This window comes from Harmonia axyridis, chromosome 5 (genome assembly GCF_914767665.1).
Source record: "Harmonia axyridis chromosome 5, icHarAxyr1.1, whole genome shotgun sequence".
NCBI classification, from domain to species: Eukaryota; Metazoa; Arthropoda; class Insecta; order Coleoptera; family Coccinellidae; genus Harmonia; species Harmonia axyridis.
In genome coordinates, this window is record NC_059505.1 from 457,591 (window position 1) to 472,276 (window position 14,686).

The window sequence follows — 14,686 nt, forward strand, 5'->3', positions numbered from 1 at the left end:
CGAAAATTCCGGTTTTTCAGCAATAATTTCTGAAATAATGTACTTATCGCCAAACTGCAAGCATTTTCGTGATCTACATAGTCGAATCAATCAATAAAATGACACAATATTCCCATGAAAGAACATTTATTTTTCAAAAAATTTTTAAGGGTCAGGTATAGAAAATTTTACGAAAATTTTTGGACAAAAACATTTTCAGGTGAGATCGAATTTCGGCTAATCAGGGATCGTCAATTTTGGCACCGCTCACCGATTTTGCGCAGACCTCACAGTTTTGAAGAAATTCGAACTCGAAATTATGGAAAAAATTGAATTTGCCTCTAAAAATCGTTATATCTCCTAAAGTATTCGTTACAGACCCCTCAAACAAAAACGTTTTTTGAACATCTAGTTCTGATCTATAACATAGTGAGGTTTCATGGGCGTAGCTCAAGTCCAGAAGAAGTTTCAGCTTCGGGAAATTCATCCATTTTTTTGTTCGAAAATTCCGGTTTTTCAGCAATAATTTCTGAAATAATGTACTGACCGCACAACTGCAAGCATTTTCGTGATCTAAATAGTCGAATCAATCAATAAAATGACACAATATTTCCATGAAAGAACTTTTATTTTTCAAAAAATTTTTAAGGGTCAGGTATAGCAAATTTTACGAAAATTTTTGGACAAAAACATTTTCATGTGAGATCGAATTTCGGCTAATCAGGGATCGTCAATTTTGGCACCGCTCACCGATTTTGCGCAGACCTCACAGTTTTGAAGAAATTCGAACTCGAAATTATGGAAAAAATTGAATTTGCCTCTAAAAATCGTTATATCTCCTAAAGTATTCGTTACAGACCCCTCAAACAAACGTTTTTTGAACATCTAGTTCTGATCTATAACATAGTGAGGTTTCATGGGCGTAGCTCAAGTCCAGAAGAAGTTTCAGCTTCGGGAAATTCATCCATTTTTTTGTTCGAAAATTCCGGTTTTTCAGCAATAATTTCTGAAATAATGTACTTATCGCCAAACTGCAAGCATTTTCGTGATCTACATAGTCGAATCAATCAATAAAATGACACAATATTCCCATGAAAGAACTTTTATTTTTCAAAAAATTTTTAAGGGTCAGGTATAGAAAATTTTACGAAAATTTTTGGACAAAAACATTTTCAGGTGAGATCGAATTTCGGCTAATCAGGGATCGTCAATTTTGGCACCGCTCACCGATTTTGCGCAGACCTCACAGTTTTGAAGAAATTCGAACTCGAAATTATGGAAAAAATTGAATTTGCCTCTAAAAATCGTTATATCTCCTAAAGTATTCGTTACAGACCCCTCAAACAAAAACGTTTTTTGAACATCTAGTTCTGATCTATAACATAGTGAGGTTTCATTGGCGTAGCTCAAGTCCAGAAGAAGTTTCAGCTTCGGGAAATTCATCCATTTTTTTGTTCGAAAATTCCGGTTTTTCAGCAATAATTTCTGAAATAATGTACTTATCGCCAAACTGCAAGCATTTTCGTGACTACATAGTCGAATCAATCAATAAAATGACACAATATTCCCATGAAAGAACTTTTATTTTTCAAAAAATTTTTAAGGGTCAGGTATAGAAAATTTTACGAAAATTTTTGGACAAAAACATTTTCAGGTGAGATCGAATTTCGGCTAATCGGGGATCGTCAATTTTGGCACCGCTCACCGATTTTGCGCAGACCTCACAGTTTTGAAGAAATTCGAACTCGAAATTATGGAAAAAATTGAATTTGCCTCTAAAAATCGTTATATCTCCTAAAGTATTCGTTACAGACCCCTCAAACAAAAACGTTTTTTGAACATCTAGTTCTGATCTATAACATAGTGAGGTTTCATTGGCGTAGCTCAAGTCCAGAAGAAGTTTCAGCTTCGGGAAATTCATCCATTTTTTTGTTCGAAAATTCCGGTTTTTCAGCAATAATTTCTGAAATAATGTACTTATCGCCAAACTGCAAGCATTTTCGTGATCTACATAGTCGAATCAATCAATAAAATGACACAATATTCCCATGAAAGAACTTTTATTTTTCAAAAAATTTTTAAGGGTCAGGTATAGAAAATTTTACGAAAATTTTTGGACAAAAACATTTTCAGGTGAGATCGAATTTCGGCTAATCAGGGATCGTCAATTTTGGCACCGCTCACCGATTTTGCGCAGACCTCACAGTTTTGAAGAAATTCGAACTCGAAATTATGGAAAAAATTGAATTTGCCTCTAAAAATCGTTATATCTCCTAAAGTATTCGTTACAGACCCCTCAAACAAAAACGTTTTTTGAACATCTAGTTCTGATCTATAACATAGTGAGGTTTCATTGGCGTAGCTCAAGTCCAGAAGAAGTTTCAGCTTCGGGAAATTCATCCATTTTTTTGTTCGAAAATTCCGGTTTTTCAGCAATAATTTCTGAAATAATGTACTTATCGCCAAACTGCAAGCATTTTCGTGATCTACATAGTCGAATCAATCAATAAAATGACACAATATTCCCATGAAAGAACTTTTATTTTTCAAAAAATTTTTAAGGGTCAGGTATAGAAAATTTTACGAAAATTTTTGGACAAAAACATTTTCAGGTGAGATCGAATTTCGGCTAATCGGGGATCGTCAATTTTGGCACCGCTCACCGATTTTGCGCAGACCTCACAGTTTTGAAGAAATTCGAACTCGAAATTATGGAAAAAATTGAATTTGCCTCTAAAAATCGTTATATCTCCTAAAGTATTCGTTACAGACCCCTCAAACAAAAACGTTTTTTGAACATCTAGTTCTGATCTATAACATAGTGAGGTTTCATTGGCGTAGCTCAAGTCCAGAAGAAGTTTCAGCTTCGGGAAATTCATCCATTTTTTTGTTCGAAAATTCCGGTTTTTCAGCAATAATTTCTGAAATAATGTACTTATCGCCAAACTGCAAGCATTTTCGTGATCTACATAGTCGAATCAATCAATAAAATGACACAATATTCCCATGAAAGAACTTTTATTTTTCAAAAAATTTTTAAGGGTCAGGTATAGAAAATTTTACGAAAATTTTTGGACAAAAACATTTTCAGGTGAGATCGAATTTCGGCTAATCGGGGATCGTCAATTTTGGCACCGCTCACCGATTTTGCGCAGACCTCACAGTTTTGAAGAAATTCGAACTCGAAATTATGGAAAAAATTGAATTTGCCTCTAAAAATCGTTATATCTCCTAAAGTATTCGTTACAGACCCCTCAAACAAAAACGTTTTTTGAACATCTAGTTCTGATCTATAACATAGTGAGGTTTCATTGGCGTAGCTCAAGTCCAGAAGAAGTTTCAGCTTCGGGAAATTCATCCATTTTTTTGTTCGAAAATTCCGGTTTTTCAGCAATAATTTCTGAAATAATGTACTTATCGCCAAACTGCAAGCATTTTCGTGATCTACATAGTCGAATCAATCAATAAAATGACACAATATTCCCATGAAAGAACTTTTATTTTTCAAAAAATTTTTAAGGGTCAGGTATAGAAAATTTTACGAAAATTTTTGGACAAAAACATTTTCAGGTGAGATCGAATTTCGGCTAATCAGGGATCGTCAATTTTGGCACCGCTCACCGATTTTGCGCAGACCTCACAGTTTTGAAGAAATTCGAACTCGAAATTATGGAAAAAATTGAATTTGCCTCTAAAAATCGTTATATCTCCTAAAGTATTCGTTACAGACCCCTCAAACAAGAACGTTTTTTGAACATCTAGTTCTGATCTATAACATAGTGAGGTTTCATGGGCGTAGCTCAAGTCCAGAAGAAGTTTCAGCTTCGGGAAATTCATCCATTTTTTTGTTCAAAAATTCCGGTTTTTCAGCAATAATTTCTGAAATAATGTACTTATCGCCAAACTGCAAGCATTTTCGTGATCTACATAGTCGAATCAATCAATAAAATGACACAATATTCCCATGAAAGAACTTTTATTTTTCAAAAAATTTTTAAGGGTCAGGTATAGAAAATTTTACGAAAATTTTTGGACAAAAACATTTTCAGGTGAGATCGAATTTCGGCTAATCAGGGATCGTCAATTTTGGCACCGCTCACCGATTTTGCGCAGACCTCACAGTTTTGAAGAAATTCGAACTCGAAATTATGGAAAAAATTGAATTTGCCTCTAAAAATCGTTATATCTCCTAAAGTATTCGTTACAGACCCCTCAAACAAAAACGTTTTTTGAACATCTAGTTCTGATCTATAACATAGTGAGGTTTCATTGGCGTAGCTCAAGTCCAGAAGAAGTTTCAGCTTCGGGAAATTCATCCATTTTTTTGTTCGAAAATTCCGGTTTTTCAGCAATAATTTCTGAAATAATGTACTTATCGCCAAACTGCAAGCATTTTCGTGATCTACATAGTCGAATCAATCAATAAAATGACACAATATTCCCATGAAAGAACTTTTATTTTTCAAAAAATTTTTAAGGGTCAGGTATAGAAAATTTTACGAAAATTTTTGGACAAAAACATTTTCAGGTGAGATCGAATTTCGGCTAATCAGGGATCGTCAATTTTGGCACCGCTCACCGATTTTGCGCAGACCTCACAGTTTTGAAGAAATTCGAACTCGAAATTATGGAAAAAATTGAATTTGCCTCTAAAAATCGTTATATCTCCTAAAGTATTCGTTACAGCCCCCTCAAACACAAACGTTTTTTGAACATCTAGTTCTGATCTATAACATAGTGAGGTTTCATGGGCGTAGCTCAAGTCCAGAAGAAGTTTCAGCTTCGGGAAATTCATCCATTTTTTTGTTCGAAAATTCCGGTTTTTCGGCAATAATTTCTGAAATAATGTACTTATCGCCAAACTGCGAGCATTTTCGTGATCTACATAGTCGAATCAATCAATAAAATGACACAATATTTCCATGAAAGAACTTTTATTTTTCAAAAAATTTTTAAGGGTCAGGTATAGAAAATTTTACGAAAATTTTTGGACAAAAACATTTTCAGGTGAGATCGAATTTCGGCTAATCGGGGATCGTCAATTTTGGCACCGCTCTCCGATTTTGCGCAGACCTCACAGTTTTGAAGAAATTCGAACTCGAAATTATGGAAAAAATTGAATTTGCCTCTAAAAATCGTTATATCTCCTAAAGTATTCGTTACAGACCCCTCAAACAAAAACGTTTTTTGAACATCTAGTTCTGATCTATAACATAGTGAGGTTTCATGGGCGTAGCTCAAGTCCAGAAGAAGTTTCAGCTTCGGGAAATTCATCCATTTTTTTGTTCGAAAATTCCGGTTTTTCAGCAATAATTTCTGAAATAATGTACTTATCGCCAAACTGCAAGCATTTTCGTGATCTACATAGTCGAATTAATCAATAAAATGACACAATATTCCCATGAAAGAACTTTTATTTTTCAAAAAATTTTTAAGGGTCAGGTATAGAAAATTTTACGAAAATTTTTGGACAAAAACATTTTCAGGTGAGATCGAATTTCGGCTAATCAGGGATCGTCAATTTTGGCACCGCTCACCGATTTTGCGCAGACCTCACAGTTTTGAAGAAATTCGAACTCGAAATTATGGAAAAAATTGAATTTGCCTCTAAAAATCGTTATATCTCCTAAAGTATTCGTTACAGACCCCTCAAACAAAAACGTTTTTTGAACATCTAGTTCTGATCTATAACATAGTGAGGTTTCATGGGCGTAGCTCAAGTCCAGAAGAAGTTTCAGCTTCGGGAAATTCATCCATTTTTTTGTTCGAAAATTCCGGTTTTTCGGCAATAATTTCTGAAATAATGTACTTATCGCCAAACTGCAAGCATTTTCGTGATCTACATAGTCGAATCAATCAATAAAATGACACAATATTCCCATGAAAGAACTTTTATTTTTCAAAAAATTTTTAAGGGTCAGGTATAGAAAATTTTACGAAAATTTTTGGACAAAAACATTTTCAGGTGAGATCGAATTTCGGCTAATCAGGGATCGTCAATTTTGGCACCGCTCACCGATTTTGCGCAGACCTCACAGTTTTGAAGAAATTCGAACTCGAAATTATGGAAAAAATTGAATTTGCCTCTAAAAATCGTTATATCTCCTAAAGTATTCGTTACAGACCCCTCAAACAAAAACGTTTTTTGAACATCTAGTTCTGATCTATAACATAGTGAGGTTTCATGGGCGTAGCTCAAGTCCAGAAGAAGTTTCAGCTTCGGGAAATTCATCCATTTTTTTGTTCGAAAATTCCGGTTTTTCGGCAATAATTTCTGAAATAATGTACTTATCGCCAAACTGCAAGCATTTTCGTGATCTACATAGTCGAATCAATCAATAAAATGACACAATATTCCCATGAAAGAACTTTTATTTTTCAAAAAATTTTTAAGGGTCAGGTATAGAAAATTTTACGAAAATTTTTGGACAAAAACATTTTCAGGTGAGATCGAATTTCGGCTAATCAGGGATCGTCAATTTTGGCACCGCTCACCGATTTTGCGCAGACCTCACAGTTTTGAAGAAATTCGAACTCGAAATTATGGAAAAAATTGAATTTGCCTCTAAAAATCGTTATATCTCCTAAAGTATTCGTTACAGACCCCTCAAACAAAAACGTTTTTTGAACATCTAGTTCTGATCTATAACATAGTGAGGTTTCATTGGCGTAGCTCAAGTCCAGAAGAAGTTTCAGCTTCGGGAAATTCATCCATTTTTTTGTTCGAAAATTCCGGTTTTTCAGCAATAATTTCTGAAATAATGTACTTATCGCCAAACTGCAAGCATTTTCGTGATCTACATAGTCGAATCAATCAATAAAATGACACAATATTCCCATGAAAGAACTTTTATTTTTCAAAAAATTTTTAAGGGTCAGGTATAGAAAATTTTACGAAAATTTTTGGACAAAAACATTTTCAGGTGAGATCGAATTTCGGCTAATCAGGGATCGTCAATTTTGGCACCGCTCACCGATTTTGCGCAGACCTCACAGTTTTGAAGAAATTCGAACTCGAAATTATGGAAAAAATTGAATTTGCCTCTAAAAATCGTTATATCTCCTAAAGTATTCGTTACAGCCCCCTCAAACACAAACGTTTTTTGAACATCTAGTTCTGATCTATAACATAGTGAGGTTTCATGGGCGTAGCTCAAGTCCAGAAGAAGTTTCAGCTTCGGGAAATTCATCCATTTTTTTGTTCGAAAATTCCGGTTTTTCGGCAATAATTTCTGAAATAATGTACTTATCGCCAAACTGCGAGCATTTTCGTGATCTACATAGTCGAATCAATCAATAAAATGACACAATATTTCCATGAAAGAACTTTTATTTTTCAAAAAATTTTTAAGGGTCAGGTATAGAAAATTTTACGAAAATTTTTGGACAAAAACATTTTCAGGTGAGATCGAATTTCGGCTAATCGGGGATCGTCAATTTTGGCACCGCTCTCCGATTTTGCGCAGACCTCACAGTTTTGAAGAAATTCGAACTCGAAATTATGGAAAAAATTGAATTTGCCACTAAAAATCGTTATATCTCCTAAAGTATTCGTTACAGACCCCTCAAACAAAAACGTTTTTTGAACATCTAGTTCTGATCTATAACATAGTGAGGTTTCATGGGCGTAGCTCAAGTCCAGAAGAAGTTTCAGCTTCGGGAAATTCATCCATTTTTTTGTTCGAAAATTCCGGTTTTTCAGCAATAATTTCTGAAATAATGTACTTATCGCCAAACTGCAAGCATTTTCGTGATCTACATAGTCGAATTAATCAATAAAATGACACAATATTCCCATGAAAGAACTTTTATTTTTCAAAAAATTTTTAAGGGTCAGGTATAGAAAATTTTACGAAAATTTTTGGACAAAAACATTTTCAGGTGAGATCGAATTTCGGCTAATCAGGGATCGTCAATTTTGGCACCGCTCACCGATTTTGCGCAGACCTCACAGTTTTGAAGAAATTCGAACTCGAAATTATGGAAAAAATTGAATTTGCCTCTAAAAATCGTTATATCTCCTAAAGTATTCGTTACAGACCCCTCAAACAAAAACGTTTTTTGAACATCTAGTTCTGATCTATAACATAGTGAGGTTTCATGGGCGTAGCTCAAGTCCAGAAGAAGTTTCAGCTTCGGGAAATTCATCCATTTTTTTGTTCGAAAATTCCGGTTTTTCGGCAATAATTTCTGAAATAATGTACTTATCGCCAAACTGCAAGCATTTTCGTGATCTACATAGTCGAATCAATCAATAAAATGACACAATATTCCCATGAAAGAACTTTTATTTTTCAAAAAATTTTTAAGGGTCAGGTATAGAAAATTTTACGAAAATTTTTGGACAAAAACATTTTCAGGTGAGATCGAATTTCGGCTAATCAGGGATCGTCAATTTTGGCACCGCTCACCGATTTTGCGCAGACCTCACAGTTTTGAAGAAATTCGAACTCGAAATTATGGAAAAAATTGAATTTGCCTCTAAAAATCGTTATATCTCCTAAAGTATTCGTTACAGCCCCCTCAAACAAAAATGTTTTTTGAACATCTAGTTCTGATCTATAACATAGTGAGGTTTCATGGGCGTAGCTCAAGTCCAGAAGAAGTTTCAGCTTCGGGAAATTCATCCATTTTTTTGTTCGAAAATTCCGGTTTTTCGGCAATAATTTCTGAAATAATGTACTTATCGCCAAACTGCGAGCATTTTCGTGATCTACATAGTCGAATCAATCAATAAAATGACACAATATTTCCATGAAAGAACTTTTATTTTTCAAAAAATTTTTAAGGGTCAGGTATAGAAAATTTTACGAAAATTTTTGGACAAAAACATTTTCAGGTGAGATCGAATTTCGGCTAATCGGGGATCGTCAATTTTGGCACCGCTCTCCGATTTTGCGCAGACCTCACAGTTTTGAAGAAATTCGAACTCGAAATTATGGAAAAAATTGAATTTGCCTCTAAAAATCGTTATATCTCCTAAAGTATTCGTTACAGACCCCTCAAACAAAAACGTTTTTTGAACATCTAGTTCTGATCTATAACATAGTGAGGTTTCATGGGCGTAGCTCAAGTCCAGAAGAAGTTTCAGCTTCGGGAAATTCATCCATTTTTTTGTTAGAAAATTCCGGTTCTTCAGCAATAATTTCTGAAATAATGTACTTATCGCCAAACTGCAAGCATTTTCGTGATCTACATAGTCGAATCAATCAATAAAATGACACAATATTCCCATGAAAGAACTTTTATTTTTCAAAAAATTTTTAAGGGTCAGGTATAGAAAATTTTACGAAAATTTTTGGACAAAAACATTTTCAGGTGAGATCGAATTTCGGCTAATCAGGGATCGTCAATTTTGGCACCGCTCACCGATTTTGCGCAGACCTCACAGTTTTGAAGAAATTCGAACTTGAAATTATGGAAAAAATTGAATTTGCCTCTAAAAATCGTTATATCTCCTAAAGTATTCGTTACAGACCCCTCAAACAAAAACGTTTTTTGAACATCTAGTTCTGATCTATAACATAGTGAGGTTTCATGGGCGTAGCTCAAGTCCAGAAGAAGTTTCAGCTTCGGGAAATTCATCCATTTTTTTGTTCGAAAATTCCGGTTTTTCAGCAATAATTTCTGAAATAATGTACTTATCGCCAAACTGCAAGCATTTTCGTGATCTACATAGTCGAATCAATCAATAAAATGACACAATATTCCCATGAAAGAACTTTTATTTTTCAAAAAATTTTTAAGGGTCAGGTATAGAAAATTTTACGAAAATTTTTGGACAAAAACATTTTCAGGTGAGATCGAATTTCGGCTAATCAGCGATCGTCAATTTTGGCACCGCTCACCGATTTCGCGCAGACCTCACAGTTTTGAAGAAATTCGAACTCGAAATTATGGAAAAAATTGAATTTGCCTCTAAAAATCGTTATATCTCCTAAAGTATTCGTTACAGACCCCTCAAACAAAAACGTTTTTTGAACATCTAGTTCTGATCTATAACATAGTGAGGTTTCATGGGCGTAGCTCAAGTCCAGAAGAAGTTTCAGCTTCGGGAAATTCATCCATTTTTATGTTCGAAAATTCCGGTTTTTCAGCAATAATTTCTGAAATAATGTACTTATCGCCAAACTGCAAGCATTTTCGTGATCTACATAGTCGAATCAATCAATGAAATGGTACAATAGTTCCATGAAATAACTCTTATTTTTTTTTCAATTTTCTAAAGGTTAGGTATGGAAAATTAGGTTATATCTCCTAAAATATCTGTTACAGACCCCTCAAATAAAAACGTTTTTCGAAGATAGAGTTATGATCTAAAACATGAAGAGCTTTCAGGTCCGTATCTTGAGTGCAGAAGAAAATACAGCCTCGGGAAAAATTACCTAATTTTTCTTCAAAATTTCAGTTTATTACCAATAATTCCTGAAATAATGTTTTGATCGCTCAACTTCAAGCATTTTCGTGATCTACGTTATCATATCCATTGAAAGAAAGGTATAAACTTTCCATGAAAGAACTTTAACTTCAGTTTAAGAGAAAACTGGACTCGAAATTTCGGAAAAATCACTACAAATTGAATTTCTTCACAAAAATCGTTACATCTCCTAAAATGTCTGTTACAGACCCCACAAATGAAAACGTTTTTTGAAGATCGAGTTATGATCTAGAAGTCTGTTAGAGGAAACTTGATAATTAAGAAGATTATTGTATTCTTCAACCTAATCACTGAAACTAATACAACTATTTCTCAACGAACGAACGAATACTTTTCTGGAATTTTTATTTCTTGAGTTGCATACTGGATTACGAAAATAGTGGAAATAAACATTGGCTGTCGTGTCATTTCACTTCTCGATATCAACATCTTGGCGGAATAAATTATTCTCCTGTTTATTCCAGCCTTGAAAAACTAATTTTTTTCTTAGACGTTGCCTTATAACCGTTGAAAGAGTACACCTGACTAATACAAACAAGCCTGTGTTTTCTTAGGGAAGTCCTTTCAGTTTTCCTATTCACGAAAGAGCCCTATGCCCGTTTGAAACGTGCTTCTTCGACCAAATTCTCCACTTTTTGTCAATAGGTGAATAATACATTTCAAAATATATACGAAAAGAAGGTCGGAAGTCCCTAATTTTCACTTCCGCTGCTTTAATCGGATTGCTTCTATTGTGGCCAGATATATTTGGCGATTCTATTAGGAACATGCAGCAGCGCATTTAACACCTCAGCTAGAATTAGTAGAGTTTCTTTCTGGTTCCTTGAATACAACAGACAGACTTTCAAATGGGAAAGATAAAGTGTGAATTAACTTTTAGAATCGTTAACGGGTTATTTTTGATACTTCGTTTGGTTCGTGAATTTTTCGATATATTCGGATTTTTATTTATTCTATTTTTTCGCTTCCAAAAACGCTCTCGTGAAATACATTTTTCACCTTCATTTCAAATGAATAAATCTGTACGTGTTACATTTGTTCCATCATTCTTCAAAACTCTTCTACTTGATGTAGTGGAAGGTGTTAAAATTAGAAATCATTTGAATATATTTTCCGGTTAATATTGTAGAAAAATTATGGAATGAATGTTGTTAAAATACTATACAAGTTAACTTATTCCTTAACTGGAACACAGAACAACAAGAAAAAATCACAACTTTCTTCTTCTTCATTCGAACATAATTTGGAAGTGAATTTGGAAAGTAATTATCAGAAAGGTGATATAGACAGTCAGGCTTCAATCAAAGCATTTAGATTGCATATCTTCGATTCTAAGATGATATTGGATTGCCGAAAGTAACTCAATGAAATAGATGGGAATAACAAGGTTTGTTCAATCTGGGTATTAAAAAAATGAAGAGGCCAACACACTTGCCAAATGGAGCATAATCTTCTCTCATTGGTCAAGGAGTTTTAGGAGAAGAAAAAACCGAAAGATAAACACTCTTCCTGAGTTGGATCAATTCAATGAGTTTATTCGGAACTTTGATACTGCGAGATCTAAGAAGTATCTGGATCTTAGCAAGAATATATTACTCCTCCTTATTGGATTCATCAAAGGGCATTATTGCCTCAGGGAGCACCTCATGAGAATGAGTCTAACAGAAAACGATACAGAAGAGGAAGAAACTTCGAATCGCCGGCCAACGCAAACAATACTTTGGAAAAGAGACTTGTAGAAGTGAGGAAGTATAGTCCTTGAAACCACCCCAGATACTGGACTTCATTATACTCTTGAAATGGAGGGCGAGCTGTAGACTAAGACGACTAATAGCTAAAACAGCTCTGATAGGGGACACAATAGACCATGAGGTAGCAGTGCAATGAAACCCCCCTTAAATCTAAATATAATCTAAAATTATAGCTCCTATAGCCTTATTACCTTGCAATCAATAGGATCTTTTGAACGTTATCATACTCATGTTATTCAGCAAAGACAACTTTGAAGAGTTTTCATCAAAGACCTTGCTTTTATTGTTCATCCATTCATCGAATTAAATAAGTATGGTAACGTTTAAAAGATCCTGTTGATGAAGACGTCATAGAAACCCATTGTCTAACCTTCACTTACAATATACAGGGTAGCTATAAATAAACATGGATTTTTAAGTCAGTTACATTATATTATTGAGATACATGGCTATAATATTCGACAATTCCACAAGATTCAACACTTGGCATCACCCCTGCTTATCCTTTCCCTCTCTTGGAACTTATAACGCATCAACAAATCAGCAATATTCTTCATGCTACACGCCCACGCCTCTATAAACTTCTTAGGGTCGCACTCCGAGTCACTTCTTCTACAAGTGACGCACATATTTATGTCTTCGCTCCTCGGATTATAGCAGCACCCGTATCCTCCATCCAAACCAGGAGAATAACACGTGAAGCAACTCTTCTTCGACGGGTTCTGTCTGGTGACAATCCTGAACCTTCCGCTCCTATGGTAAGCCTCGCATCGCATCAACTCCGGCGTTGGCATGTTCAGTTCTTTCGAAGCCATCAGCAGACCGAAAAGATGCCGATCGATGGCTCTGCCCATCATCACGTCTTCCGTGAGACGCTTGTGCCTCCTCACGGCGACCTGCAGGAGTTCGTACTTTTCCTTCGTAGGTTGCGTCGCCACAGACATGTTCTTCAAGAACCTGATGACTTCGTTGGTGCAGGACCTGATGGTGTCGTTTCTACCTAGGAAGAAACGTCTGGTGGAAGCAGTTTCATGCTGGGGTACAAACCTGTTGTGCACTCTGAAATTGGCAAACTGAAGAGCAGCTTGGATGATGGCGTCAGGGCTCAACTTGTTCTCTTTGATGAACTCCTTGCCGTATCTATCGAAATTCATGATGTGTATCCTGAAATTGTTAAGTTTCTCTTCCATGTACTCAGCAGAGTCAGTCATGGCGTTGAGCATTTGTTCTGAAGCTAGGAAGTTCATTTTCAACGGTCTTTCTCTTAGTATTATATCTGGAACATCCCGCCACTCACTGCCTGATATGTATTTGATTATGTAATCCCCCATTTTTCCCAACGGCACCGCTTCCACTGGACTATGCTCGAAAATAATTCCTGAACAACCGTCTCTGGTGGTGAAGAACTGTAAGGTTTTGCCGTACCATCTGTTGGCGCCGTTGACTTTTGCGCCATACCCGTGAAAGCCGTTTTGGCAAGAGTTCAGTTTCTTGTCTTCGTCCGAGCAGACTGGACAAGGCGGCGTTTTGTCTATGTTGACAAGAAACATCGACTTTTCTATGTGTTCCAAAAACTTTGCGTTATCTCCTAGGATCTTCATGTGGTCGTACACACTAGCCCAAGTGTCTCTATTGAGGGAAGTTAAAAGACCAAAAGGAATACCTGGCTCCTTACCCTTCGTCATCACGTCATCAATTCTTTCCATGAGCTGGCGGAAACTCAGTGGTTCTCCACAGTTATTCATAACCTTCATTTTGAAAAGGTTGTTGTTGTACATGATAATGATGTGTTGGGAGCTAGGGTGATGGTAGAGTTGGTCGCAATCCTTCTTTGGTAAACGGATGTTCGCGAAGAGTTTCTTGTAGACTCCCATGTCCAAGGGGTACTTGTTCCAAGTTTCCACAGGTATCTGGTTGCAATAGCATAACTTCCTGAAGCTCATTACGGCAAGTATGAGCTTCGCTATGTACTCCTTGTGTTCTATAGACTTTCTGAAATTATGTGGTGGGAATGTCATTATAGGGCTAGTGCTCATCGCTAAAGAATCCCTGCTGCATAAGTAGGCGCATTTTGTGTACCAATCGTCCAACCAATTGAAGGATTTCTTGGCTTTGGACGTCAGGTAATTCTGTAAGGCTTTGCCTTCTTTCCTCTGAAACGAATCGCAGATTTGTCTTGTCTCCATAATTACCTTGTAGCTCACGAATGGTTCGCATGATTTGATGAATTTTAGGAGGGTGCTCTCCAGTTTGGGGATCGGCAAGTGGGGTAGATTTTGAGGATTGACGAGGGGTGGATTGCATCTTCTTACTCCCATACATTCTCCATCGCAGTAATGTTTAGCGATTATCCTTCTGATGTTGACGAATCCATTGCATACGATTTTGTTCTTCAGCGAGTGGAACATGTGGTAGTTCTATTGTGGTCAATGAGGAATTACGGGGAATTTTGGAGGTTTTTGGAAATGAACCATAGAAATTGACAACTGAAGTATTTTTGTAATGTCAGATTCAGATT

At 35.7% G+C, this 14,686-nt stretch overlaps 2 protein-coding genes across 4 annotated transcripts in view; one reads left to right on the forward strand and one right to left on the reverse strand.

Annotated features, from left to right (window-relative positions):
* The window catches only part of LOC123681308 (E3 ubiquitin-protein ligase HECW2-like), a 121,904-nt gene that overhangs the window by 3,186 nt on the left and 104,032 nt on the right, over positions 1-14,686 (forward strand). The gene's annotated exons all lie outside the window — the stretch shown is intronic.
* On the reverse strand, positions 12,580-14,674 carry LOC123681309 (carnitine O-acetyltransferase-like). The gene has a single exon (XM_045619640.1). The coding sequence runs from the start codon at positions 14,574-14,576 to the stop codon at positions 12,645-12,647; it is 1,932 nt and encodes a 643-aa protein (XP_045475596.1). The 5' UTR covers positions 14,577-14,674; the 3' UTR covers positions 12,580-12,644.

Coding starts and splice junctions, on each gene's coding strand:
- LOC123681309 (XM_045619640.1), bottom strand. CDS start 14,576: ATGTTCCACTCGCTGAAGAACAAAATCGTATGCAATGGATTCGTCAAC.